The 27,510-nt window shown below is 49.7% G+C and overlaps 1 protein-coding gene across 1 annotated transcript; it reads left to right on the top strand.

The window, feature by feature from the left end:
• Positions 1–1,186: 1,186 nt before the first annotated feature.
• LOC308272288 (spermatogenesis-associated protein 31E1-like) lies at positions 1,187–19,721 on the top strand (the record flags this gene model as incomplete). The annotated part of the gene is made up of 8 exons (XM_080709030.1): positions 1,187–1,330; positions 2,373–2,430; positions 2,487–2,635; positions 2,871–3,031; positions 3,276–7,057; positions 7,882–7,949; positions 17,658–17,901; positions 19,615–19,721. The coding sequence occupies 8 exons, from the start codon at positions 1,187–1,189 to the stop codon at positions 19,719–19,721; spliced, it is 4,713 nt and encodes a 1,570-aa protein (XP_080565156.1).
• Between the last annotated feature and the right edge of the window lie 7,789 nt (positions 19,722–27,510).

Genomic DNA, 27,510 nt, shown 5'->3' with positions numbered 1-27,510 from the left:
GTATTGGTTGACCTAGCTGCAACTGTTCATGTCCATCCATGGTCAGTGATCCCTGAACTTGCTTCAGAGGGAACTGGTCACCATACGGCACTAGGGTTTCATGAACAGGGAAATGATAAAACAATAGTTTAAATTTTTGTGTCAGTTGGTCTGAGTGAAGATAGGACAAGTAAATATAAATAATAATAATTGAACTATTAAATTAAATAAGTATAAAATAAGTTAAATTCCACTTCTGCATGAATGAAAGTGAAAGCTTAACATATGGGGAAATTGTGAGAATAGAAGAGACTGACAGCAAAAATACCTGGAAAGTACTCAGAAACCCTACAAGACCTCCAGGCTTCCAAAGAGAGTGAACTTGATGGACTCAAGCCAAGACTCCAAAGGCTAAAGGAAATCAGATACTGTTTGAGTTCAGAGGAAAAAAACAGAAAATGGACCTAGGTCCATGGGAAAATAAGAGTTAGTGATAGAAATAAACACTCTAAAGTTACGCAAAGGGGCAAAAATTTACTTTTGCAAAAGGATGTCTGCCCAAAGGGAAAAAAATCTGGTAAGCAAGTACAGTGAGGGGGAATTCTGCTTAAACTTCATCCCTGATGCAGTTCTGCCCAATGTCTGATTATTAAGATTGGCTAGTTTAAACTGGCCTATTATTAACTTGCTAACCCCATCAAGTTACAAGATCTGTGGGGTGAGTTTCCAGATGCTGGAAGACCAAACAGGATGTGACAAAAACTGACTTTAGTAAAAACAAGGACAAATAGGATATGATAAAATGGAAGTTACTACAAAATGGGGAAAAGAGGATGTCATCAAATGAGAGTTAACACTGGATGAGGACACACAGAATGTCATGAGATGGATGTTAATACAAAGTGGACATGATTTGTTTGGGGCTTAAAGAAAAGATCTTTTATCTCCTACATGTCTGCCTATGATAGGTTGAGCAAGTAGAGTTGGGAGGAGGGGTCAGGAGGCCCAGCAGGGTGGAGGAGCTGCTGGGATGAAGGGGGAGGGGTGGCAATGGTCCCTGCTCATGACCCCATTATGACAGGTCTGTGATGCTGGCCCTGGCTTTCTCCCTGTTCCAAAAGGAACTCTCAGGGCTCAGTAGTCTGAGGGCAACAGTGAGATTCAAATAATGGAGAATCCTCTCTTTCCTCTGAAAAGCACTAGTGCCATGTGGCTGAGCCCCAGTTCTGCAGCCTGGGCCATGGATATGACCCTCGCCTTTGTGAGTGGACTGCTGCTGTTCTTCGTGTTAAGCCCCTACCTCCAGAGCAATCCTTCCTTCCCATCAACTCAGAAACAGAAAATCAGAGGGGTAAGGTACCTGCATTCAAAACCCAACAATGATTCTCTTCTCTCTTTTTCTACTCTTTCCACTTTTCCAAACCAAGTACAGAAACTGCTGAGAGGGGCCTTGTTGGGAGGCAGACCATCATTTATTTGGGTCAGGAAGGACAGTGCAGGGTGAGGTCTTCCTGAGGTTCCCAGGGCATCTGTATGATGCTCTGCAGGTGCCAGGGTGTAAAATCAGACCCTGACGTGGAGGCCCAGGATAAATCCTGAGAGTCGGGAAACGGGGTGCAGGCCTGAGCACTGGCTCATGCTGCCTTCACATGGCTGGGGCCTCTGCGTTGGGCTGGGGAGGGCTGAGGTGAGTCCATGAAGACTCCTGTGTCAGGCTGGAGTCAGGGTGGGTCTCAGGAAGCAGAACCCAACCAGGCAGCTGAGATACAGCTGTAGGAATGAGTCTTTTTGTCCTTAGCAGAGGATGTGACACAAATTATCCATGGTAGAGCCTATGTAGAAAATCCACTTTTGAGCCAGGAATGGTAAAAAAAAACAAATACCTAAATCCCAGTACTTGAAAGAATGAGACAGGAGGATTGCAAGTTCAAGGCCAACCTCAGAAATTAGGAGACCTGAACAATTTAGCAAGACCCTGCTTCTAAACAAAAAAATGAAATAGGGCTAGGGTATGAGTGGGAGGTAGAACAGTCCTGGATCAATGCCCAGTACCACAAAGAAAAAAATGCCTTTAATGTCCTGCAGAGAAAAAAATAAAGGAATTTGCCACTTTAAAACTCAGCTCTGCAGGGCATGGTAGCACACGCTTGTAATCCCACTACTTGGCAAACTGAGATGGGAGGATCCAGGTTCGGGGCCAGCCTTAGCTAAAGTAGACCCAACTTACTGGGAACCTATTTCAAAATAAAGAATATAAAAAAAATTGAGCTCTAATAAAATGGGCTCTGATAGGTAAGTATAAAAGCTATATTACTCCACAAACAAGGATATCTAACTTGTCCAGGGTAAGAAAAGTGAGAACCGGCCCCGCTCCTCTTTCTCTCTTATCTCAGCATCAGATCGCAAAGAGGAGGCACAGCAAGATCAGGAAAACAAGTGGTGCTCACAAAGGTAAGGCTTTGCATGTCCACCCTGAGATGAACTGACCTCTCGCTTTTGTGCTGGAGGGACCACTGCCAGGTCCAGAGGATGTCTGTGGCAGAGCCCTGAGAGGAGGGCACCAGGGAAGTTCTATCCAAGACATGGATCAGGACAAAGCAGTGACGGGCAGGGAATGGATGGTGTCCAGCAGGGGCTGGTGTATGCCACCGTGAAGGTGTGAGGCTGGATTCAAAACTGGGAATCCTGGGTCCCACTCTGAACTGAACAAGCTGCCTGTTTGCTGAGGCAGGTTTCTCCTGGAGATGACATGCCTTTCCCCCCCCCCCACAGGGAGGTTGTGAGGACCCCCCTCTCTTGAGGACCTTGAATTCGGGAGGCACCCTGATATAATAAAGTGCAGCTCCTCCCTGTAACTGGCATCGCCGTGAGGGGTCCTGGTCCTCCTCCAGGCTCTAATCCCCAACGTCTCCCCTCGAGGACCTTCCACTCAGGCTCCTGTAAGATCCAGAGCTCTTCTCTTCTCCACCACAACCCAGTCTCTATTTCCAGCTTGTAGAGAGTGCCTGAAGGAAGTACAGGAGGCATGGGACCTGACTTCCCTTCTTCACAGGTAAAGACGGTCCACTTCCCCGTCCTTCTTCCTATCAGGATCTATGTTGTTACCCCAAGGTCCAGGATGACCCAGGGCTGACCTGGGGGGAGACCCCGAGTTGGGAAGGGATGTGAGTGAAGCCCAGGGGGAGGGAGATCAATGGCTTTGTGAAGACAGTGGTGGGAGCACGGGCCCCAGGAGGGTCGGCCCGGCCGCTGGACCGTATGTCCCTGGCTTAGCTCGTGTCTGCTGTCTCCTGTAGTCACCTACAGGTGCTTCATGACAAGTATGGATGTCATCTGCTGTTCCATGAAAGCAGCGCAGGTGAGACACTCCAACATGGGCCTGCTATGGCGCACCAGCCCCCTAGGCAGCATCAGGAAGAGCCTGCTCCAGCCACCTCGCCCCCACTGGCTTCTCTGGTTCCTGTGCCTGAGCACCCTCTGCCTCAGGCCTCATCCTTATCAGAGAAACCTAAAGAAATGCAGTCTGCCTTGAGCGGCGTCCCAGTGGGTGATGCTCCACAGAGGTCCCCTCTAGGTAACTCCTACCTGGCCTCGCTGATCACAGCCATCCCCGGCCTTGACCACCTCCACTGCTCCACTTCCTTCATCTCCTGGTGGTGGGCGACTGCCAAGGCCTTGTTTTTCTCCACTTGGGTACCTGGCAAACCCCAGCAAGGACATATTTCCCACAATCCACCAGAGGCATCATGCTGGGGAGACCCCAGGCACTGGCAGGTAGAGGCTGGGGGCGCCTCTTTCATCCGCCCTGATATCCAGAAGCTGCTGGAGATGCTGATCGCCAAAAGAGTAGAACTGAGAACGTGGAAGGAAAAGGAAGAGGGTGGGTCCTTTTTCAAACCCACGAGCCTAGAGTACGGCCTGGGTTCTTTGGGGAGCATGCTGAGGTCACTGGGTTTCAAGAGAGACACCACTGCACAGCCCTTCTGTAGCACGAAAGGGGGAACAGAGCAGCTTCCTGGTGCTCAGCAGCTACCGTACCCCGAGGAGTCGGGGGAACGTTTAGAGCCTAAGTACAGCCAGCTGTTGTGCTGGGGTCTGCCTTCCCTGCACAGCGAGTCCCTCGTGGCCACTGCCTGGGTAGCCAAGCAGGCTTCCAAGAAACGAGCCTCTAGAGTTAGCTTCAATGATGTTACCAAATCTTTTCCTATTGAAAATCATCTTGATGAATCTCCACAGCCATCCCTGAAGGAGCCCTTGCCCCAGGATGTGGCCAAACCCCAGCCTGAGATCAAAACCCAGCCTGAGATCAAACCCCAGCCTGTGACTGAAGACCTGCCCCCACCTGTGCTTCCCAATGCTCAGGTTCCATGCTGTCCTCCACCATCTCCACCCCCAATTAGTACATGCCGGGGAACTTGTCCAACCTCTAAGCAAAAGGCACAGTCTTTTATCCCAGTCAAAGAGCAGCATTTGGAATGGCCTCTGCAGAACAGAATGAAATGGAAGAAGACTTTACTGTCCAAGATAAAACAATCTCGTGAAGCCTACGGCCAACCCAGTCCCGATGCTCTCCAGGATATCTGGGGCTCCCAGATGACTATGCTCAGCCCTTCTCCTCCTGGGACTCCTAACAAGCCTCAAGGACAGCCAGAGCAAGGCAGTCAAAAGAGATTCCTCAGACATGCACCAACTCCAGACCCTCCCCTCAGATTCCAAGCATCTTGGGAGCCCAGGCCATCTTGGGGCCAATCCCTAGGTACTTTTCCCTACCAGGCCAACGATGAGCATGGCCCGTCCCAGTTGGCCCAGCCCTCTGTTCTTGCTAGTGAAAACAACAAGGGCAAGCTGAAGAAGGATTCTGATCAGCTGCAGAAAACTGGCAGGAAAGGCAAGGTAACATTCAAACTAGAGGACCCAAGCAAGGATATGGAGCGAGATCTGAAAAGGGGATTGGAGCATCTAAAATGGAGTTTAGGAAGAACTGCTGAGAAGCAGGAAATGGAGGATACAAAAAGCAGCTTGAGGCGGCTCAGGAAAGGAGACTCAGGGTGTCACTTATCCAGAAACAGGAAAAAATTTGAAAAAATCCTGCAGCCCCATCTGGGCAAAAAGTCAGGGCAGATCAACAAGGGCTTGATCCCTTTGTGTGTACGTCGATCCTGGCTTACCACCAGTCATACTCACCCCAAGCCTAGTACTCTCCCCAAACCCCTCAATCTCGAGTCCCTGAAGGGTCCCCGATCCTATGTGAACACCTCTAAGGAGCTTTCCTTCCTGGATATGGGAATATGCAAGCTCCTGGAATCGGATATCAGGTCTCGGGCAAGGAACAGGTGGCCACCCCCACAGACCCTTGACCCCATGGATCTCAACTTAAGGAAGGCTCCAAACTTGTCTTTTTCAAAACCTGCTCTTTTCTCATTGGGATCTAGAAAACTTAAAGCCAGCTCCATTGTGAAAGTGGCCCATTTCCTGGAAGAACTCCCTCAGAAAAGTCCAGGAGAGACTGTGATTAAAAAACTCTCAGTTCCTCCTTTGAGGAGTCCCCTCCCTGCCTCCTCGCCTGCAGAGGTGCAGAAGGCCTGGAGAGAAAAAGCATATGGTGGCAGCCAGGGGACCTCCGGGACCCCTCCACCTGCACAGGAGGGCCCCCTGTCATCTCAGCCACACAAATACAGTCTCTTGGAGAGAACCCAGCAGAGCAGGGTTATCAGAGGGTCTGGGAGATGTGGCCTGGAGCCCAGGGCAAGCGTGGCAATGGGCATTCAGAAGCTACAGGAGGAGAGTAGCCTCATGGCCTCAGTAGATCCCAGCGGCAGTCAGGCCAGGGTGGAGATCAAAATAGGAAGCCCATCTTCAACAGCTGGAGAGGCCAGGGAGACTGAGGTGGAGAAAGCCCCTGAGTGGGAGGTGACAGTGGGCGCCAGTGTGATGGCCAACCACCAAACCATCAATGTGAATCTGAGGAGCGTAGGGTCTGTGGTGAACAGCACAGGCCCCCCACCCTCTAGAATTTCCATTCCCAAGGAGTCAGGGGACCAAGGCCTGAAGGCACAGGTGGCTGGGGGGGTTGAGCTCAACCTGCAGGTGGGGTCACAGAAGCAGCCTCGGGACTCAGCCCTTGGCTTCCTGGAAGACACTGGCGCACCCCACACCACAGCCAGCTTGCCTTCTCAGGCCTCTCTGTGCAGCTGCCAGGGCGGGAGCATGCCAGCCATACCATGTGAGCACCCCAGGCCTCTCTGCGAAGCTATTAATAGCAGGATGGCAGCCTCCCTGGGTCAAGACAAGGAACAGGAGCAGGAAGCACCCACAGAGAACGACAGCCCAGAAAGGAAGGAAATCAAGATACTCTACCCAAGAGACGCAGTGGAGGGCTATGAGATGCTCAACCTGGAAGAGGAAGAAAGGCCTGAAGAGGACAGAGCCTTCTCACCAATCTGGCTAAGCTCCCCAGCCAAGGTCAGGAAGATACACAGCAGAGAGAGGGTGTCCTCCTCATGCCCTGCAGAGGAGCAGGCTCCTCCAGGAAGCCAGGTCAAGAAAAGGGTGAAGGACTTTCTGCAGTGTCTTCAGCCCCGGAAGAAAGGCAGAGGGCAGGAGGATTCCCTGCAGATTCCCCCCAAGCTCCCACCAACTACTGTCCAGAGCCAGGTATCAATGGCAAGCATGCTGTCCGCAGACAGTGGGGAGGCTGAGGCCCAGGCGCTCATGGCTGCTGTGGGACAGATACTGGTAGACAAGCTGAAGCTTCACTTTGGAAATAGCCAATCAGAACTGAGTGGGCACAAAAAGGAAGCCCGAGTCCCACTGAGTAGGGAATCCTCCTGCCACAGGGGTTACTACGACCCAGAGCAAAGTAGCTTGATAGAAGACATGGCCTGTGGTCAGGAAGACAGCTCCAGGAGCCAGAGCCAACATGTAGATCAAGAGTGGACTCAGCCGTGGGTCAGAGACAGACACTGTGATCAGGACTTGCCGTTGAGGAGGCCTGTGGGTCTGGCCACTCCACAGAGGCCAGTGGGGGCCGGGATGGCCGGGCACCTTCACCATTATTCAACATACTTTTTTCAGAAAGGTGTCCTGTATGGTCATCCAGATCATGTCTCTCATGAATATACTGATGAGAGAAGTCTTCATTCACAAAATAGTCACATAAAGAGGAAAACTGTTTTGTCTCATGTGAGGGCATCGTACCATCATTGTTAATATTGGCTTCCGACTAGGTGACCAGTGCTTCCTAATACATGTTTGCTCTCATGCGTGCTAATGGCTTCTGTCTGTGCTGCACTGGACCATAGACAAGGGGCCAATACCTGCTCTCCCCAGGGATGCGTCCAGCAGGGACAGGGCAGGCAGGAAGTGAAGGGGGCCTTGACCACACACACCCAGACTCCCCACTGTAGCTGTGTTCATCGCTCAGGTCTTACAGAAGCAACAAGGGAAAGCCCTTGGGATTAGTCAGGACAAGGCTGCCAAGGAAGGCCCACCCCGGTCTGTCTCCACCCACCTTCCCCTGAATCTCTGTAGCTGGAACTCTGCAGCTGTGGTGGGAGCACTGAGGCTCTGTGGGCCCACAGGCTTCGCATGTCACAGGAGGGCACAGGAGGGTGGCTGTGGCCTGCTGGCTCCGTGATCGTCCGGTCCACCTGGATCTACTGATGGGCAGTAGCGGAGGCCTAAGCCCCAGTCCTTCTTCTGCTATTGGAGCTGGCAAGGCCATCTCCCTGCCAGCCCCTCTCAGCTCAGCCTTGAGGATAGGTCAAATCACCCACCCACCCGGCCTTCCTCATCTCTAGGGTACAACTTGCAGCTCTCCCTGTTCTCTGCCTGTGGGTGGGAGCCACAGGGTGGCTGCTGGGGACTGATGGCCCCTGCCAGTCACCTGCCTTGTCCTTGCAGAGACCTTCGACCTTGGGGCTCGAGGGTCTAGTGTGGTGTGGAGAAGAGCCAACAAGGTTGGAGCCAAGGTGGGAGGTTGAGTGGCACAGGATCCCCGAGGGATCCAGACAGGGAGCCCTGCCCTCCCACTTCTGGAAACCAGCTGGGGTGGTGGGACATCAGGAGCCCAGCTGCTCACCTTGGTGCCACCTCCAGGCACCCTGCTCTGGCTCCCAGATGAAGGGTCTGGAGAAGCCCTCCAGCTCCGAGCTAGACTGGGGAAATCAGAGCCTTGAGACGGGGAGACTAAATTAGAAGGGCATGTGTAATCGGCCTGCATGTCATTGCTACTCGAGTTCCTGGAAATGTGCTGCCAAGTGCTTGGAAGAGCCAGCACCTGGAGACTCTGGCTGGGACTCCAGTCTGGTGTCCGGTAGACACGCACAGGGCCCCAGCACTTTGCCCAGAAGAACAGTGAGACTCAAAAGGGCTGAGGGCTGCTCTCGGGTCACACAGTCTGCAGGCATCAGGAACCTGCTTGCTCATGGACAAAGAAGAGAAGCCATGAGACAGGATCTGAGCACACAGGGCAGTGACCTTCCAAGTGCAGGAGCTGACTGGGTGCAGACACAGGCCAGGCTTGGTCCCAGCTCTGCTTCCAGCACAAGCTCCTTCTTCCTAGTGGACAAGGGGTCCCAAGGCAGGGTGGGAGGAACCCATGTTGTGCCAGATACCCACATGGGGTGGGCCTGGGCACCACTCGAGGGGCCTTGTGATGCCCTGGTGTGGAAAGTCCTGAGCCAGGGGGACCACTGAAGCAGAGGACACAAGCACCCACATGTATGACCAGGGGTGTGGGTTCTGCAGGCCTGGTCCTGTCTCCTGTGATGGACCGACAGCCTCCACAGTGGGGCCTGGCCCAGGAGGCACTAGAACAGAGCTGGGGTCTAGAGAAGGCCCGTTACCCTCAGGACCCCAAGTGGCAAGTTTGAGTGCAAAGGAATCAGACAACAACCTCCGGTGTTTGGAGGGGACAGGCGTAGACTGCGGGAGCCTAAGAGCCAGAAGCAACGGGGACCAAGGCCCTGTGTTCTCCGGGTCTGGCCTTGTCCTCCATCAGAGGAAGGAAAGCCAGTGACAGGGAGACACCACAGGGACTCCTGAGGAGTACACAAGACCTCCACAGAACCCTAAGTACACCCAACATTGAGACTCCAGAGACCCACAAGACCTCAGAAATCCCAGTACACAATGCCAGAGACACACTGAAAAGGTCCCCGCAGAGCCCTCCACAGACACCCACATGAAGACCTCACACGGGGACTTCAGAGGCCACTGCAGAGACAAGAAGCTGAGAAAGCACGGAGGCCCCCACACACTCTTAGAAGGCTGAGCAGGAACAGGTCCTCTGCAGGGGTCCGAACGTGCCCACCGCCCGCCCGCAATGCTCATGGACTTCGCCTCTTAAATGTCATCACGTTTTCTTAGGAAACATGCTTAGTTTCCACAGGCAATCCTGTAAAACCCTTTCTCAGATTTTCATCAGTGTCAGCTGTGACCCATATGTGCAGATTTTCACAAGCTGAAAATCAGGAGCAAAGTCTGCCCGCATTTAATGACGGAATATTGCTGATTGATGTGGGGAGCGCTGGGCATGGAGCCCTGGGCCTCAGTCACACTAGGCAAGTGGTATATTGCTGACCTATACCCCAGCTCTCTGATGGATAGATCTTATTTGTGTAATTTGAGGAATCTTCCGTGCAAATGGCATCAGAAACCATATTTTTTGTTTTATTGGAGATAAACGATGAAGTCCTTTCCTTTGGAAAATGGTGAACTGGGCCCTGGTCCAAAGGACTCTAGGAGCAAAATGACCCAGCAAAGGAAGACTGACCCTGCCTCACTCCCAAAGTTCTGTGCACTAGCAGAGTACCTGCTGTGTGATGGCTTCTCTTCATTGTGTTTACAGGAAACAAGCCACGTTAGCAAACACATGAAGCTGTTTCATAAGGGGTCAGATGTCTGGAAATATGTCGCACGTCCTTTGTCCAAGTAATACAGAGTAAGAATATCCAATGGAAATGATGTGGTTTCCTTCTTTTCTGCTGCTGCAGCTTCTTTTATTTTTATTTTTATTTTCGAGTTTCTGGGAATGGACCCCAGGGGCATTCGACATCCGAGCTACAACTCCTGTCCTTTTTTTATTCTCTTCATTTTGAAACAGGGTCTCACTGAGTTGCAGAGGGCCTCACTAAGTAGCTGAGGCTGTCCGGGAACAGCGATCCTCCAGTCTCAGCCTCCCAAATGCTGGGATTACAAGCTTGCGCCACCACGCCCAGCCCTCTTCTCTGCTTCTTAAAATGTGGTGATATCCTCACCTTTAGCTGCTGAGATCAATACTTAAGGAGGATTTGTTATAAAAACAATTCCAAGAAGTATCCATTTTCCAAGATTCAGGCATTCAAGCCCTGGATTACAGGGTTACATAGAGAAGACACTGACTTGTTTTGAAGGCTAAGAAATCATATCACTTAATTGGCCCTTGACGTTCATACTGTCTCCATTACATTGGAGCTGGCCTTTCAGTATCTTCCAATCAGCTTTAGATAGTAATTATAGTAGCCACTGTCTCACTATATTCCAAACACTTCCCAGACACATTTAGCTGAGCCGCCCATTTCTCACTGTTGTAAGAATGCGGCTGCCTGGGGTGGGAAGTCAAAAGGCGAGCAGACGTCCAGTGCGGGTCTCTAAGTTTTGAGCTCACGCAGTGAGATGACACCGTCTTGCCTCCTCCTCATGACAGGAGTGAGCAGGTAGGAGGGCCCTCTGCTTTCTTATGCTCCTTTAAATGTGAGATTATCAATGTTAATATTGTATAAATTGCTATAATACTAGATGTCAACCACTAAGCCAAGCGTGGGAAGGAGGGATGGGGAGGGAATGGGGTGGGGATCGGGTAGGGGCTAACTGGGCGATGTGTGCATGTATGTCTACAAAAGTATCTTATTTATACCACTATGATGTATGAATACATTGCACCAATAAAAAATAAATTAAAAAAAAAAAAAAAAAAAAAAAAAAAAAGAAGAAAACCCTTTCAGACAGTAGTGTAATTTACTAAATCCTAGCTAGACACTTTTTAAAAATTTGCTCACTGCCAGGCCCTCAGTTCAATGCCCTGCACTGAACAATAAAAGGAATAAAAAAAAAAATTTAAAAACATGTCACTTGATGGATCTAAGAATTTACTTTGTGTATGAATCACAGCAGTATAACAACTCTTTTAAAGTAGACGATATCATGTTTAAGACTAATCTATAAATACAAAATAACATTAAAACTTCCAATTTAATGGTGCGAAGTCCAAATTGTCACTTATTTTTCAGGTCAAATATTGTTCTTTAAGCTTTTGAAATGCTGCCATGTAAAATATGAGTGCTTACAGAATACAAGAAGAAGTTTTGCTTTACTGTATTCCCCTATTTATGTACATTTAAAAACTTATTACCAAATGAGATATTTATAATAATTTAAATATGAAAAATATGGCAGATCCATATCTTGTGAATCTATTCTTCTCAAAAACAAGGAACAACTGTCTCTTAAATTCTAACTTGCTAAAAAGTCTGGAGAACCCTGTTGCTAATTATCCGTCCTATGTAAAAGAGGGTAGTGATAAATAACTGCAGGCATTGTTGTTTGAATAGTATTTATGAATTATTGAAAATGTCTCAAAACATTTTTTGAAATATATCTAAAAAAGAGAGTAGGAAAAATATGTCTGCATTCTCACTGCCTAACAATTCAACTTCCATGGCTCAGATAAGTGTGCATGTGTGAATTCATGTGTATATACACATATACACAAATGCGTGTTCTGTTATCAGTAGGTTTGTATTACCTAATTCTTATTTTTCCTGGAAAATACTGTTTTCATCATTCTATAAAACATGGTACATCATAATCAGCAAATTTGTAGGCTGAGTTAAGTCTTACCTCTCCTCAAGTTGCCTCCAGGTCTGCCTATCCTCAGTTATGGAGGGATACCCTTTGTTCATTCATACTTGCGGCATCTCTAGCTCGCTGGTTCTCATTATCTACCACTAATACTAAGAAATATTTATGAACATTAAGAGAGTTTTCCTCTCATGAGCACTGATGGCTGTACTTCTGATCTATTTGCTAATATTGAATAATCAATCATGTGACTCGTTGATCCTGGAAGGGCACATTGAATGTTTTCCTCCTTTTCAGAATAAAGGAAGGTAAACATTGATCTCTTACTGAAAAAATTTGCATTAAAAGGTACTTGTAAAAAAAAGAACTAAGAATCCAGATATGGCAGCAGACTCCCATAATCCTAATACTTCGGAGACTGAGACTAGGGGATCAGAGATTCAAGGACACAGAAATTTACCAAGGTCCTTAGGAAGTTGGTGAGACCCTGTTTCAAAATTTTAAAGGGGAGTGCTTAAAATTTTAGAAGGTAATGTGCTCTAGAAGTAGACTGACTCTGGGCCAATCTCCAGTACTGCAAACAAATAAACTAACAAACAAAAAACACAAAGCTAAGAAATCTTTGTCTAGTCCTAGATCTTGAACATTTTCTACTAAGGAATTTTTAATATTTTAGAGTATTAAATTTTATATTTAGATTTTTTATTTGTTTTGAGTTAATTAGTATGTAAGATGTGAGGTCCATATTGAGAATATTTAGCCTTTAGATTTTTTTCCAGTATCATCAACACTTCCTTCTTTCCCAACACTAACTCCCAATACTGAGCTATCTAGAAAAAGAAGCCAAAGGGAAGTTCAGAAGAGCCCAACAGTCTCTCTAAAAGTGTTGATGAACCGGGCGTGGTGGCGCACGCTTGTCATCCCCGCACTTGGGAGACAGAGACAGGAGGATCGCACAGGTTCGAAGCCAGCCGTGCTGGCTTAAGAGACCCTGTTTCCAAATTTTAAAAAAAGTATAAAAATAGGTCTGGGAGTATAGCCCGGAGGCAGAAGGGTTTCCAGGAACCCCAAAAATAACCACCAAAAAATTAAAAAAATAAAAGTGCTGATGAATATGTTTTGGGAGGACTGAATTAAGTGTGTTTTATAATAAACATTTGGGTTACGAAGGGTATAATATTAACAAGGCTAATATTTGAAAATAGAGTATAACAGTAATTGTAGACCTTGCCAAATCATCCTGCTTCAGCTTCTCAGTACAGTGTCCCACTCCCTTCAGCTTTCTGATGCTTCAAAGTAGTCCCCAAACATCATTCTTGTATTATGTGAATGTGGTTAAGGGAGGGGTAATAGTAAACTGAAACTGCAAGTCTTCTAGACTTGGTGTTTTCTTCTGGGAAACCAGGATGGGGTTACACAGGGTCATTATTTTTAAAGGGAAATAGAATGATTAACACATACATAAGAGATGTTTAAAACAAACTCGTGTGTACTGAAAAGAAAATCTTAGCACAGCACATGCATAGAATATTCCACAAAGGGACTCCTATCTTTAAAGTATTTTTCCTACCCTAGTTGGCTCAAAGGCAGTTACCAGGGAAACAATGTCCAGCAAGTTTGAAGCAGATTATCTATTGCATGCCTGTCAACTGTTTTTTATTAAGCAGAAGCCTTTGCTACGTTGAAAAGACTTTATATGACATTACTGCAAAATGACTCTCAATGTTATAAATTGTCCCATATAGCCTCAATTTATTCAGGAAAAGACTTCTACATTGATGATTATAAAATACTAAAGACAGAAACTGAAGATCTTAGAAAATGAAAAGATCTCCCACGCTCTTGGTTAGGCAAAATTAATACCAAGATGTCCATTCTACCAAAAGTGCTCTATAGATCCAGTGCAATTCCTGCTATAATACCAATGTAATTCTTTACAGAGCTAGAAGTATCAGTCCTAAAATTCATATTGAAGCCTCATGTGTCGATGCACGTTTGTAATTCCAGTACTTGGGAAGCTGAGACAGAAGGATCTCAGGGTTACAGGTGTACATAACTGCACCTGGCTTATCTCGCAGTTAAAAAAAATAGTCTTGAAGACTTGAATTCTAACTGCAGGAAGCCCCTGAGAAACAGACACAAAAAATCAGAACATCAGGATCATATGTACAAGGTCCTGTGTGAACTTCAGATACAGTTCCTCTGCTAAACAGTGGTGCTGAGAATTTTAGAAGCCAGCATCATCACAGTTTGCCTCAACCCAAGGAGTGAGCTGTTACTACATTCTAAGGATCCCCGTGGACTGAATGGACAGCCCTAGGTCCCCGTGGACTGAATGGATAGCCCTCGGTCCCCGTGGACTGAATGGATAGCCCTAGGTCCCCGTGGACTGAATGGACAGCCCTAGGTCCCCGTGGACTGAATGGACAGCCCTAGGTCCCCGTGGACTGAATGGACAGCCCTAGGTCCCCGTGGACTGCATGGACAGCCCTAGGTCCCCGTGGACTGAATGGACAGCCCTAGGTCCCCGTGGACTGCATGGACAGCCCTAGGTCCCCGTGGACTGAATGGACAGCCCTAGGTCCCCGTGGACTGAATGGACAGCCCTAGGTCCCCGTGGACTGAATGGACAGCCCTAGGTCCCCGTGGACTGAATGGACAGCCCTAGGTCCCCGTGGACTGAATGGACAGCCCTAGGTCCCCGTGGACTGAATGGACAGCCCTAGGTCCCCGTGGACTGAATGGACAGCCCTCGGTCCCCGTGGACTGCATGGATAGCCCAAGGTCCCCGTGGACTGAATGGATAGCCCTCGGTCCCCGTGGACTGCATGGATAGCCCTAGGTCCCCGTGGACTGAATGGATAGCCCTAGGTCCCCGTGGACTGCATGGACAGCCCTAGGTCCCCGTGGACTGAATGGACAGCCCTAGGTCCCCGTGGACTGAATGGATAGCCCTAGGTCCCCGTGGACTGAATGGACAGCCCTAGGTCCCCGTGGACTGAATGGACAGCCCTAGGTCCCCGTGGACTGAATGGACAGCCCTAGGTCCCCGTGGACTGAATGGACAGCCCTAGGTCCCCGTGGACTGAATGGACAGCCCTAGGTCCCCGTGGACTGAATGGACAGCCCTAGGTCCCCGTGGACTGAATGGACAGCCCTAGGTCCCCGTGGACTGAATGGACAGCCCTAGGTCCCCGTGGACTGAATGGACAGCCCTAGGTCCCCGTGGACTGAATGGACAGCCCTAGGTCCCCGTGGACTGAATGGACAGCCCTAGGTCCCCGTGGACTGAATGGACAGCCCTAGGTCCCCGTGGACTGAATGGACAGCCCTAGATACTATGCTCTGTGGATCTTGGGTTTGTGACTGAGCTACAAATACTTCAGGATTCTTCTGTCACTTGTGGAAATCCCTGAAATAAAACACAGAAAGTGTAACTGCTATTCAGGGAGAGAATGGGGCAGGAAGGTCCCCAAATTCAGTATTCCTGGCTTCATAAGAGGCTGTGATTTGTAAGATTAACAATATTCTAAAATAGATGCCAATTTCAGAAGGTTCGGAGGGAACTGAATGAAAGCCTAACCAATGAGTGTCACTGCCTTAGAGGTTTGGGCCATTTTGTGTCGAGGCCAAGGTGGGGCAATGGTGTCAGAGGCAGGAGCCAACAGGAATGGGCCAGGGTTCCTTCGCACCCTTGCTCCCCAATGCCATAATGCGCGTGGCCCCTCTTACAACCCAGACACAGTGACTCTGCATGTAAACAGTCAATGTGTGTATCAGGTCTTGGTTCCAAACTGTGCCTCTTATCCCTTAGGTAGGTAGGAAGGAAGTTTCAATTTTCCCAGGCACTGCCTCCGGCTGCAGTGTCCTCTGATGACCGAATGCCTCCCACGGGCCACAGTGTCTGCTCATCACTGGATCCCGTGCTTTTTCTGAGCCCTCCATCCACAGAGGTCCACCACCCTCCATGTGGATCCTAGCACTGAGGGCAGGTCTGGGAGCCAGAACCGGACAGAACTGGCTGAGGGGCTACCTGCTTGCTTAGTGGCAGCAGACACAGTGAACCTTGCCAGGGCTATGTCCTAGCCCGTTTTCCATTGTTATGAATGAATATCGCAGACAGGATAAGTTATCAAGGAAAGAAGTGCGTATACATCATGATTCTGGAGGCTGGAATACTAAGATTGGTTGTTTCTAAAAACAAGGAAGAAAGACAAAGGACAAACACATAGAAAAGTACACGAAGAATAGACACAAAGAACCCTGATTTCTGGCAGGAGAGCCCCAGGAGCTGCACTGAAAGTTTCAGATCTGAGATGATCTAATGCTCAAGCAACTCAGACCCCAATGGCTTGTAACAGATCTTTTATTTTGTGTATCTCTGAGTATGACATATTTCCTGCACAGGAGAGGTACAACAGAAGGAAAACAGGAGACTTCGGTTTTCTAAGAGACTAGCCACTCCTCGTGCCTGTACCGTCCTTCCAGGATGGAACAACAGGAGTTGGTATGGATGTGGAAAATCTAAACCTTTGTCCACTGTTGGTGGGAACATACAATAGTGTAATCTCTGTAGACAACAGGTCAATGGTCCCTCAAAAAGTGAAACATAGACTTACCATTCTTCAGGCTCTGTAGCCCCAAACAACTAAAAAAAGACAGGTAAATACTTTCACGTAGATATTTATAGCAACACTAGTCAAAATCGCCAAAAAGTTGAAACAACCCAAATGTCCATCAACAGATGAGTGGATAAACAAATGTATATCCACACTGTGGAATACTATTCAGCTATCAATATGAGGAATGCATGATACCACGTGGATGAATGTTGAAAACACCACTCTGATAGAAAGAAGCCAGTCATAAAGCAGAGCACATTATATGGTTCAACTTATATGGAGTATGCATATTAGGAAAATGCAAATTGAGGAAGTTTGTTAGTGCTTCCTTAGGGTTAGGGGTAAAGCATTGAAATGTATAAAGTTTCACTGTACCATGATGAAAATGCTCTAAAATTGACTGGTGGTTACTGCCTGTGGATTATTCACATATTGAAATCAGATATATATGGATTCATGATTGTACAGTTCATTATCACCTAATGCATATGTGGGAATCATATGTAAGTGAACTATATATCAGTGAAATTGTATTTTTAAAAGTGAGACTATGCTGTTAGAAATCAGGTGAGGTTTTCCTTTAAAAGGCACAGGTCAGTCATGAAGGATGCTTCTGGGATGTCGATTACCTTGTTTTGTATTGTGCACAATGGTTATACACATGTATTAACTCTGAAAATTTATTTTACTTAAACACTAGAGGACTAGTACTTTTTGTTACATAAATTAGACTTCAGAATATAACTGTGCTAATATTTTAAAAGAATCACTTGCCTGCCTCCTAAATGAGGTCTCCCCTCCCTAAGTAGCTGAGGCTGGCACCAAAGTCATGATCCTCCTATCTCAGCCTCCCAAGCACTGGAATTACAAGCATGCACCACCACGCCTGGCTTTTAATACACTTCTTAATGAGTGTGTTAAGGCATGCAGTGTAGACTATAAGACACATCCAGGTCCACCATGGCAGGTGAACAGACCATTTGCTGTAGAAATACGATTTTTCCTGCCTGATTCCTTCAGTCATGAGAAGATGAACAAATATAACAAACTAAAACAAACTAACCACCTGTAGAAATCACTAACATGCCTTCTGCTGAATACACAATCAACTGTGAAACAGAGAAGGAGAAACAAAAGGCTGAAACAAGTGATCTACGAGACAGTCTTTCACTTAGATGGGAAAATGGAAGGCCATCTGTGTCTTGACATCTTCAGTATACAACGGGTCTAGAAATAAAAATCAGGAACATCGCGACATTGAATTCCAGGAGTTACCTTCACGTCAGCATCCTCAAGAGTGATGTAGCAGGTCCCTCAGCATCCTCATTCCCGCCTTACCAGGCGTCTCCCCATCCTTTGACAGCCATGCTCAGCAGCTGGCAGGAGAGTGGCTTAGGAGCAGCTCTGAGAGCTGGCCACCACTGCTGTCAGGACAGTTTGCATCTCTGTCCCACAGAAGGCAAAGAGATCATGGGGCCCCTAGCCAAGCCATGCATTTGTACCTAGGAAAGCTCTTTAGTTCACAGTATGGACTCTGGGTCTGGATTATAGGAAGGCAAGGGACCCAATTATCCTGATAAAATGGGGCTCCCGTACTTGGTTGAGGACAGAACTACTCTTTGTTAAGCGAGTGACAGCTCCTAATACACCTCAGCTCCCATCTAAGACAGGCTTCCTCCTGCTCTTTAAAAGATCTGAAATTGGAGAGAGAGTTCCCAGGCAGGAGACAGACTTGGTATTTAATGGCTATCCATCCAATACATGTTTGCAGACTTGGGTTAAATTCTACAAGTTAAATGTTGGGAAGGATAATTATAATTATTATTATTATTATTATTATTATTATTAGTAGTAGTAGTAGTAGTAGTATTTGCAGTGGTAGGGATGACACCCAGGGACATTCTACCTCTGAGCTACACCTCCAGCCCTATTTTTTATTCTTTATTTTGAAACAGGGTCTCACTGAGTTGCAGAGGGCCTCACTAAGTAGCTGAGGCTGGCCGCGAACCGCAATCCTCCTGTCTCAGCCTCCTGAAGGCTGGGATTACAAACGTGGGCCACCACGGCCAGTGGGAAGGATTATTTTTAATATCAGACAAAAGCAAGTATCTGTGAGATTTGGGATTCTGGTTTCCTACCAGCATCACATGGAACCTTCCAAGTGTCTGAAAATGATGCTTAGCCCCTGAGCACATATTGAAATAGAGGCATTCAGCAAGCTTTAATTCAATTGGTTTTGTTTTTGTTTCTGTTGTTTTGATTTTTTTGTTTTGTTTTTGGTGGTACTGGGGATGGAACCCTTCTACCTCCGGGCTATACTCCCAGACCTATTTTATATTTTATTTAGAAACAGGGTCTCTTAAGCCAGCGAGGCTGACTTCGAACCTGTGCAATCTTCCTGCCTATGCCTCCCAAGAACAGGGATTACAAGCCTGCCTCCATGCCCGGCAAATTCAATTGTTATTGCTGACACTTGGACCTCACTGTCTACATAATCCAGCAATGTATTTTATTTATGCCCAGGGTCAGAGTGAGCAGGAATGTATCACCATTCCATTGTCTGGGCTGGCCCGTCTTCAGGACTCTGTCTCTGGCCCAGTGCTCATGATTTGTGTGTATGGCCTCCAGACTTTAATGTGGACACCAGATATGTGATCCCCCTGAGAACATCTGCTCAAGATTCTCACTAAATCTCCACCACCAACCCCATTTCTAGCCATGCCAAAGATCCAATGGAGAAGTCACAGGACTCATGAGAGGCACATGGACTGAGCATATGTCGCCCATCAGACACTGTCCTTTCTTCTCCAAAGCAGAGGGTTCTTTGATCACGTTGGAGAATATCATAAGAAATCCAGCAAAGCTGAGGGGAGTTTGCTGAGCACAGCAGGACAGCGTCTAGGACCCTAGACTCTAGACTCCCGTCCCCACTGCTTGGCTGGGGGGCACCGTGTTCCCACATGTGCTGCAGAGGTTTTCCAGTCCCTGCCAGCACCTCACAGTGGTTCTCTTCATAGTCACCTCTTTTAGTAAGGGCAGGAGGAAGAAGAATAACTTATTATAGGAAGGGCTTGTTTGCAATGCATGCACTAGTGTGAATATTTGTAGAAATCGTTGATTTTAAAGGAAAACTGACCCGTCCTGGGTGATGAGGCCTCTCTTCTCACTGCAGAGTGTGGCCAGCCCTTGGCGGTCATGCCGCCATTTAACTTGCAGAGAGGCCTGAGTCAGAATTTTATGCAAAGTGATGGATTCACTCTGGACTTTCGGCTCCCATGAAAATGAAACCATTAAAAAAAAGAAAGGCGGATAGATCTGAATACGCTAATATTTATCTCATTATAGTTCTACAACAGAAAAGACTTCTTGCAAGTTAAATTGGGGAGACAGAAACAGGGATGCTAGCGGAATTCCTCGACGTACCTTACAGCCATGTGAACACACCACTTGTCCTCTTTATAGAAACAAACAGGCCAGCTGGGTGTGGGTAAGTGGACGCACTAAACATCAGGGGTGTCTGTTTCCTGGCTGTGCACGTGGGGCACTTGGCTGGGATGAGGGAGACCCTGACAGTGCAGGGTTCACATCTGGGTCAACTACAGCCCACTTTTACACATCCGTGCCTAATATAAGATGCCTGCAAGCTGTCCAGGACGGCCTCTACCGACGCCGATAGTCTGTGTACCCACAGCCAACAGTTAGCATCGGATCTCGTGGTTAGACTGCGTGTGCTGTCCTTAGGCTGGCTTTACCTGTCTCTTCTTCCCCTGTCCTGCACTGGCTCTCAAGCGCGCCCCGGGCTCACCGTAGATGGGGTGGCCCTCGCCTTGGACACATCCATCTCTGCATCTCTAGGGTGGAGGTTCCGCCGGAGACCCGGAAATGACCCGCCCCGCACAGCTCCTGCTTGCAGCCCACACAGTGGTCCCTGTCCGCGACTAAGCATGGCGGCGGGCGACAAAGGCTAACTCACCTCAGTGTGGAGGGATCTGGAAGACCCAAGGCGGCCCTGACAGGGCGGTGGTGAGCTTCCTGCAGGCCCTGCGCCCCGCCCGGGCCAGGGCTCCGTCTGCGCACGCGCGCCGCCCCCTGCTGGCCGGCCCGGGGAAGGCTGGCCCCTGCGGACCCTGCTGGGGACCTGGGGAAGGGTGGCACCTGCGGACCCTGCTGGGGGCCTGGGGAAGGCTGGCACCTGCGGACCCTGCTGGGGGCCTGGGGAAGGCTGGCACCTGCGGACCCTGCTGGGGGCCTGGGGAAAGCTGACCCCTGCGGACCCTGCTGGGGACCTGAGGGAAGGCTGGCCCCTGCGGACCCTGCTGGGGGCCTGGGGGAAGGCTGGCACCTGCCGTCCCCTGTTGGCCGGCCTGGGGGAAGGCTGACCCCTGAGGACCCTGCTGGGGACCTGGGGGAAGGCTGACCCCTGCCGCCCCCTGCTGGCAGGCCTGGGGAAAGCTGACCCCTGCGGACCCTGCTGGGGGCCTGGGGGAAGGCTGGCACCTGCGGACCCTGCTGGGGGCCTGGGGGAAGGCTGGCCCCTGCGGACCCTGCTGGCAGGCCTGGGGAAAGCTGACCCCTGCGGACCCTGCTGGGGACCTGGGGGAAGGCTGGCCCCTGCGGACCCTGCTGGGGGCCTGGGGGAAGGCTGGCCCCTGCGGACCCTGCTGGCAGGCCTGGGGAAAGCTGACCCCTGCGGACCCTGCTGGGGACCTGGGGGAAGGCTGGCCCCTGCGGACCCTGCTGGGGGCCTGGGGGAAGGCTGGCCCCTGCGGACCCTGCTGGGGGCCTGGGGGAAGGCTGGCACCTGCGGACCCTGCTGGGGGCCTGGGGGAAGGCTGGCACCTGCGGACCCTGCTGGGGGCCTGGGGGAAGGCTGGCACCTGCGGACCCTGCTGGCTGGCCTGGGGAAGGTTGGCACCTGCGGACCCTGCTGGGGGCCTGGGGGAAGGCTGGCACCTGCGGACCCTGCTGGGGGCCTGGGGAAAGCTGACCCCTGCGGACCCTGCTGGGGACCTGGGGGAAGGCTGGCCCCTGTGGACCCTGCTGGGGGCCTGGGGGAAGGCTGGCCCCTGCGGACCCTGCTGGCAGGCCTGGGGAAAGCTGACCCCTGCGGACCCTGCTGGGGACCTGGGGGAAGGCTGGCCCCTGCGGACCCTGCTGGGGGCCTGGGGGAAGGCTGGCCCCTGCGGACCCTGCTGGGGGCCTGGGGGAAGGCTGGCACCTGCGGACCCTGCTGGGGGCCTGGGGGAAGGCTGGCACCTGCGGACCCTGCTGGGGGCCTGGGGGAAGGCTGGCACCTGCGGACCCTGCTGGCTGGCCTGGGGAAGGTTGGCACCTGCGGACCCTGCTGGGGGCCTGGGGGAAGGCTGGCACCTGCGGACCCTGCTGGGGGCCTGGGGAAAGCTGACCCCTGCGGACCCTGCTGGGGACCTGAGGGAAGGCTGGCCCCTGTGGACCCTGCTGGGGGCCTGGGGGAAGGCTGGCACCTGCGGACACTGCTGGGGGCCTGGGGAAGGCTGGCCCCTGCCGTCCCCTGTTGGCCGGCCTGGGGGAAGGCTGGCCCCTGCCGTCCCCTGTTGGCCGGCCTGGGGGAAGGCTGGCCCCTGCGGACCCTGCTGCAGGCCGCAGGCTCTAGGCCCAGGAGCAGCACCGTGGCGTCGCCCTTTGCTTCTGGGATAGGACAGGGGCGACCTGGAGCCCCGCGGGTAGGGTCCCCAAGCCGAAGGCAGCGCCAGCACGCAATGCAGCGGAGGGCGAGGGGGAGCAGAGGCCCTGGCCCGCGGGGCAGCTGTCTAGCCTCTGTCTTGTGAAGACTGTTTGCTGTCAATACTGCCATCCCCCTGCCTTTGGCGGGCCAAAGGACTCCTGCGGGAATCCACAAGCCAGCCCCTTCGCGGCCGGTGCTGAGGTGTGGGGAAGGGCCACCCCCCGTGATGCGGGCCAGCTCTAGGAACCTCGGTCCTCTGTCTGTCCCACCAGTGTGACAAAATGTTGACACTTTTTTCTATTAGGTTTACAATTTCAGGTCTTACGGTTGTCTTTTTTTTTTTTTTTTTTGGTGGTGGTGGTACTGGGGATGGAACCCTTCTACCTCCGGGATATACTCCCAGACCTATTTTATATTTTTATTTGGAAACAGGGTCTCTGAAGCCAGCGAGGCTGGCTTCGAACCTGCGTGATCTTCCTGTCTCCACCTCCCAAGAGCAGGGATTATGAGCCTGCACCACCACGCCCGGCTACCTTTAAGTCTTTTAATTCTTTTAGCCATCGTGTGTTCTTGGCAGCTTTGTGGCAAAATCTGCTCTTGGCTGTAAGTGTGAGGATTTCTCTCTGGCTTCTCTGTGCTGTTCCACTGTTTTATCAATTTTTATGCTGGTGCCACACTATTTTGTTGACTAAACCTTCGTAGGAAGTCGACGCCACGCCTCCAGCGTTTCTGTGTTCTAGATATTTGTTGACATACACTTATAGTAGGCTTTACATTTAACCTAAATATTTATTCATTTATTCATTTATTGCAGTCCTGGGGATGGAACCCAGGGGCATTCGACCTCTGAGCTACATCCCCTGTCCTATTTTGTGTTCTTTATTTTGAAACAGGGTCTCACTGAGTTGCAGAGGGCCTCATTGAGTACCTGAGGCTGTCCGCGAACCATGATGCTCTCAGCCTCCTGAATGCTGGGATTACAAGCGTGCGCCACCACACCTGGCTTGGCTTTTTTTTTTTTTTTTTTTTTTTTAAGCAAAACACTAATGTTTTCTCGAATTCTGGGCTTTTGCCTACTCTTGCCTTAGTTTATTTGTCCTTTCTGAACCAGCAGGTTCTTTCTAAGGACTTCATTGATCACTCTGTTTGATTTCTTTCTCTCTTTTCTCTCTCTCTTTTTTATTTTTTAAAAATTTACCCTGTTATAGAACCTAAGGGCTTTTTTTTTTTTTTTTTACCTCTGAGCTACATCTTTAGGCCATTTCTTTCCTTCTTTCTTTCTTTCTTTCTTTCTTTCTTTCTTTCTTCCTTTCTTTCGTTCTTTGTATTGGAGATTAAATCCAGGGGCGTTCCTTTATTTTTTCTTTTGAAACAGAGCCTCAGTATGTTGCTCAGAATCTCACTACATTGCTAGGGCCCTCCTCACACCTAGGTCCTTCCGTCCCAGCCTCCCAGGTGCTGGGATTACAGGCATGTGCCACCACACCCAGCTGTCTGGTGTTTCTTAAATCGATATCACTGTAGACATGCTTTAGAACCATGGTGCCAATGGTTCGGTGGATATAGCCAGGTATTTTGAATGCAACTTAGATGCGTCTCGCTGTGACCCTCTGCTGCCCCTTCTTCTCGCTGTCCAGTCTCAGCCTGTAACACCAGCCTCCCCTGCTGCTCACACGACCTCTCTAGGCAGTCGCCTAAGCGATTGGGGTTTCTGTCATGGATTGGTTTCCTGGCCTTGATGCTCAGTACTTCGTATTAGTATAAGTAAGCTGATTTTAAATCAGGTTTGCTGCTTAAGACATTCTCTGTTGCTCTTCAAGAGCTTTCCTTAAAAAAAAAAAAATAACGTGGGCATTGGGGGTGGTGGCGCACACTTGTAATCCCCGCGCTTGGGAGGTGGAGACAGGAGGATCGTGCAGGTTCGAAGCCAGCCTTGCTGGCTTAAGAGACCCTGTTTCCAAATAAAAATATGAAAAATAGGTGTCTGGGAGCCTGGAGGTATAAGGGCTTCCAGGAACCCCAGTACCACCAATAATAATAAAATAATAATAATAATGTGGCCGGTCATGTGGACATGTGTCGGGGCCCACTCGGCTGGACCGAGATGGCACCCAGGCTTGTTGCCAGCGTGGACTCAAGATGGCGCCTAGGCATGTTGCCAAGTCACGAGGCTCACGAGGCTGGCGGTGCCCTGAGCCTGCGCAGTGAGCCCTATCAGACGTCCTACAGATGATTAGTGACGCAGTGCCTCGTGCTACCACCAGCCCGCCTATGAGAGGGTTAGAAATGCGCATGCCCTAGCTGTGGGAAGCTTGGGGTTGGTGGAGTGATGAGGGAGGGGTTTTGAGACTGATATATTTGCCTGCTGTGCGCATTGAGAAAAAATGCCGGGGAACTCAGGGGGACGCCGGGGAAGCATCGTCAACAGACTCGGCGTTTGTGTCTTCTTTCTTGGGGCTCTGTGGGCCGGAGCCCTAGGGACGCGACAGACATGTCCAGGACCTACCGTGTATCTCCACTGGTTCTCTATTAGCCCAGCAGAGAACTCCACATGCCAGTGGGAGAGATGTCCCCTAGGGAGTGTTCAGGACAGCTTATTGAAATATAGGCTAAAATATAGGATGCTTATTCTTGATAACTTTATCTAAAGAGAAACCCACCAAGCTTAGAGTGCTGGCCTAGCACATTTGAGGACGTTGATTCCAACCCCAGCACTGCAATTAAAAATAATAAGGAAATGAACTGACTTCATAAATATCAAATTGACTGCTAGTATGGTCACATAAATTTGTGCGTAATTACAGATCGGTCAAGGCACGAGACACGGGAACCCCACATAGAAGACAATGGTAGGGACACGGTGGGCTTCCTCTGTTAACACTTTGTGTTATGCTCTCAGCAATAAACATGATGGAATTCACTCCTAAGTCGGTTTCCACGCCACTTGTTTCTGAAATAGGGCTGGGGGTGTTTCAATGCCCCTGGATTCAATCCTCAGTCACACACACACACACACACACACACACACACACACACACATAGATTAACATACCCATCATCTTGGAGAAAAAAACAGAGGCCAGTCGACACTCAACACATGGTGATGAGAAGAGGGGAGCTTTACTTGGGTGGGAAACCAAGAAGAAGGAATAGATAAAAACTCTGAAGAGTGCCCTGAGGCTAAGAAGCAGGGGGAGGGCGCTTAGGGGCAGGAGGAGGCCCTGTCCACTTCTGTCTCCTGGGGATCATGGAGGGGGCACTGCTGCAGCCCCTGAAATGGCCTGGTTCTCACAGTCACCTAGACTGGAGCTGGCCTGCTCAGTGGAAGCTCAGGGGGCCACGGGCTGCTCCTGGCCAGCAGCAGACCCCCCCGTCAGAGTGCAGGTGACCAGGATTGGGGCTAGGGAACTGCCAGCTGGGACTGTCAGCAGGAAAGCCCATGATGTTCAGGTGTGAGTAGGTGGACACACCTGCGCTCTCCTAAAGGAACTGAACCTGGAAAAGCCCCTTCCTCATCCAATGTCCTTCCAGCGCCCTCTGGTGACAGAGATTCACATCGCACCTGCTGGAGTGTGGCCAACCCCATCCTTTTAGAGCAAGGCCAGGGGATGGATTGAGAATCGAGTCCTAATTCAACCGTAGCATGATTGTAAATGGAAAACCAAGATGCAGGACGGTGTCCACAGAGCTCCGTTATATGTGCAAAAGGCTGGGAGATAGGCATGTCCAGTGTTGATTAAATTTGCAAGAGGAAACAATGGTCTGAGGGCCTATGGAGGCCAGAAAAGATTAGTATAACACAGAAAGGTGGAGGGGTGCTGATAAAATGAGATTTTTAAAGTCTCCCTTTTCATGCAGGTTATGCTTTTGAACCATGACTGTTTTTCATGTACCAAAAGTGGAATTACACCAAAAAAAAAAAAAAAGGACGTGCAAAGAGAAAAGAAGACCCATTTCGCCACCTTTTTAGCATCAACAAGTACAGCCATAATAGCTAGAGGGGGGTGGGTTCCTGCACACTCCACTCCAGAGCCAATTCAAGACACTGCCTTGAAAGGACAGGGCCCTGTCAACAGGATGATGTCATCAGCCAGGACCACTCCTCTGCACTGGAGACAGGGTTCCATGGAGAGAGACAGAGGTGAGGCTGCTCTCGCAGGACACCTTGGGACCCCAATCCCAGCATCAGTGGGCTCCGCTTTGGTGGTCTTGGTTCTAAGATCTTCCAGCAGGAAGATGAGTGGCTCCACTGAATTTCAGAATAAAACTTTCATCTGAGCATTCCGGGCTCCATATGCCACAGAAGCACCGATAATAAAACATGTTTACTTTTCTGGCTGCGCATTGATGATCCCAACAACCAAGGCTGCTGCTGCTCAGGGGAGCCAAGAAGAATTATGTCTGACCCCAGGGCATTATCTGGCACCCCTTTTAGTACTTTTATACTCCATGGTCAAGTTTAATGGGACGTTCGAGCAGCTGGAAAAGGCAGGAGAAAGGAGCTTTAGACCAGTGAGGACTGGGGATCGGAGCGCAGCCCCCAGATACAAAGCCGAGCATCTGTTGCTTTGTCTGAGGGGAAGTTTGCGTGGGTCTCTGAGAGGGGATCTTGGGATTCACTGAATCATAGTATCAGTTAGAAAAAGATGGCGCTAGCTGTGCTCATGCTCTCTTTCCTTGTTATATGTACGTGCTTGTCGGTGTATAGTACTTCTTTCTTTATCTCCTATGGATGGCATTTTAAGGGGAGTTTACTGATTAGTCCTGAGGTGACAGAATATTTGGAAGAGCCGTGACTGTATTTAATGAGTCATTCAGATAGTCCATCATACACAACAGTGATTCCTGGGACGGTGCGTCACATTGTGGGGAGACTGTGAGAAATTTCTGCGCCTGTCTGAAGGGTACCTATATCTTGTCAGGTGGAAACGAATTGCTTTGTTGTTCAGAGTTTCAGACATGAGTAAAAGTGTGCCTGAAAGCTAAGAAGCCAAAGGAAGAGACATTTGTGTCTCAGCGCCAAACCCAGGGATCATCCATGTCTGTTTTCTGATGTGTGTGGATGGCATTCACTCTTGCTCCACTGAGTTAAATGCTGGCTTTTGGACTCGGTGTACAAACTGTAACATGCTAAGAAACGGTTCCTATTGTCTAATTTATCATGAACGGGTTAAGAGTTTTGTTGAAAGTGTTTTGACAGCCACAGGGAGAATTTTGGAATATTTCTTCTCTTTTCAGTGAAATTGATCAATAATGTTGATTATTGCATTTGTGAGGTAAGCCTCTATTTGTTCACAAATTTCGGTAGTTTACATTTAATTTCCTGTTAAATATTTGCAATAATTTGATTTACAGTATTGCACT

The sequence above is a fragment of the Muscardinus avellanarius genome, assembly GCF_963383645.1.
Source record: "Muscardinus avellanarius genome assembly, chromosome: 13".
Classification (NCBI taxonomy): Eukaryota; Metazoa; Chordata; class Mammalia; order Rodentia; family Gliridae; genus Muscardinus; species Muscardinus avellanarius.
This window is presented reverse-complemented; position numbering and strand designations above follow the sequence as displayed.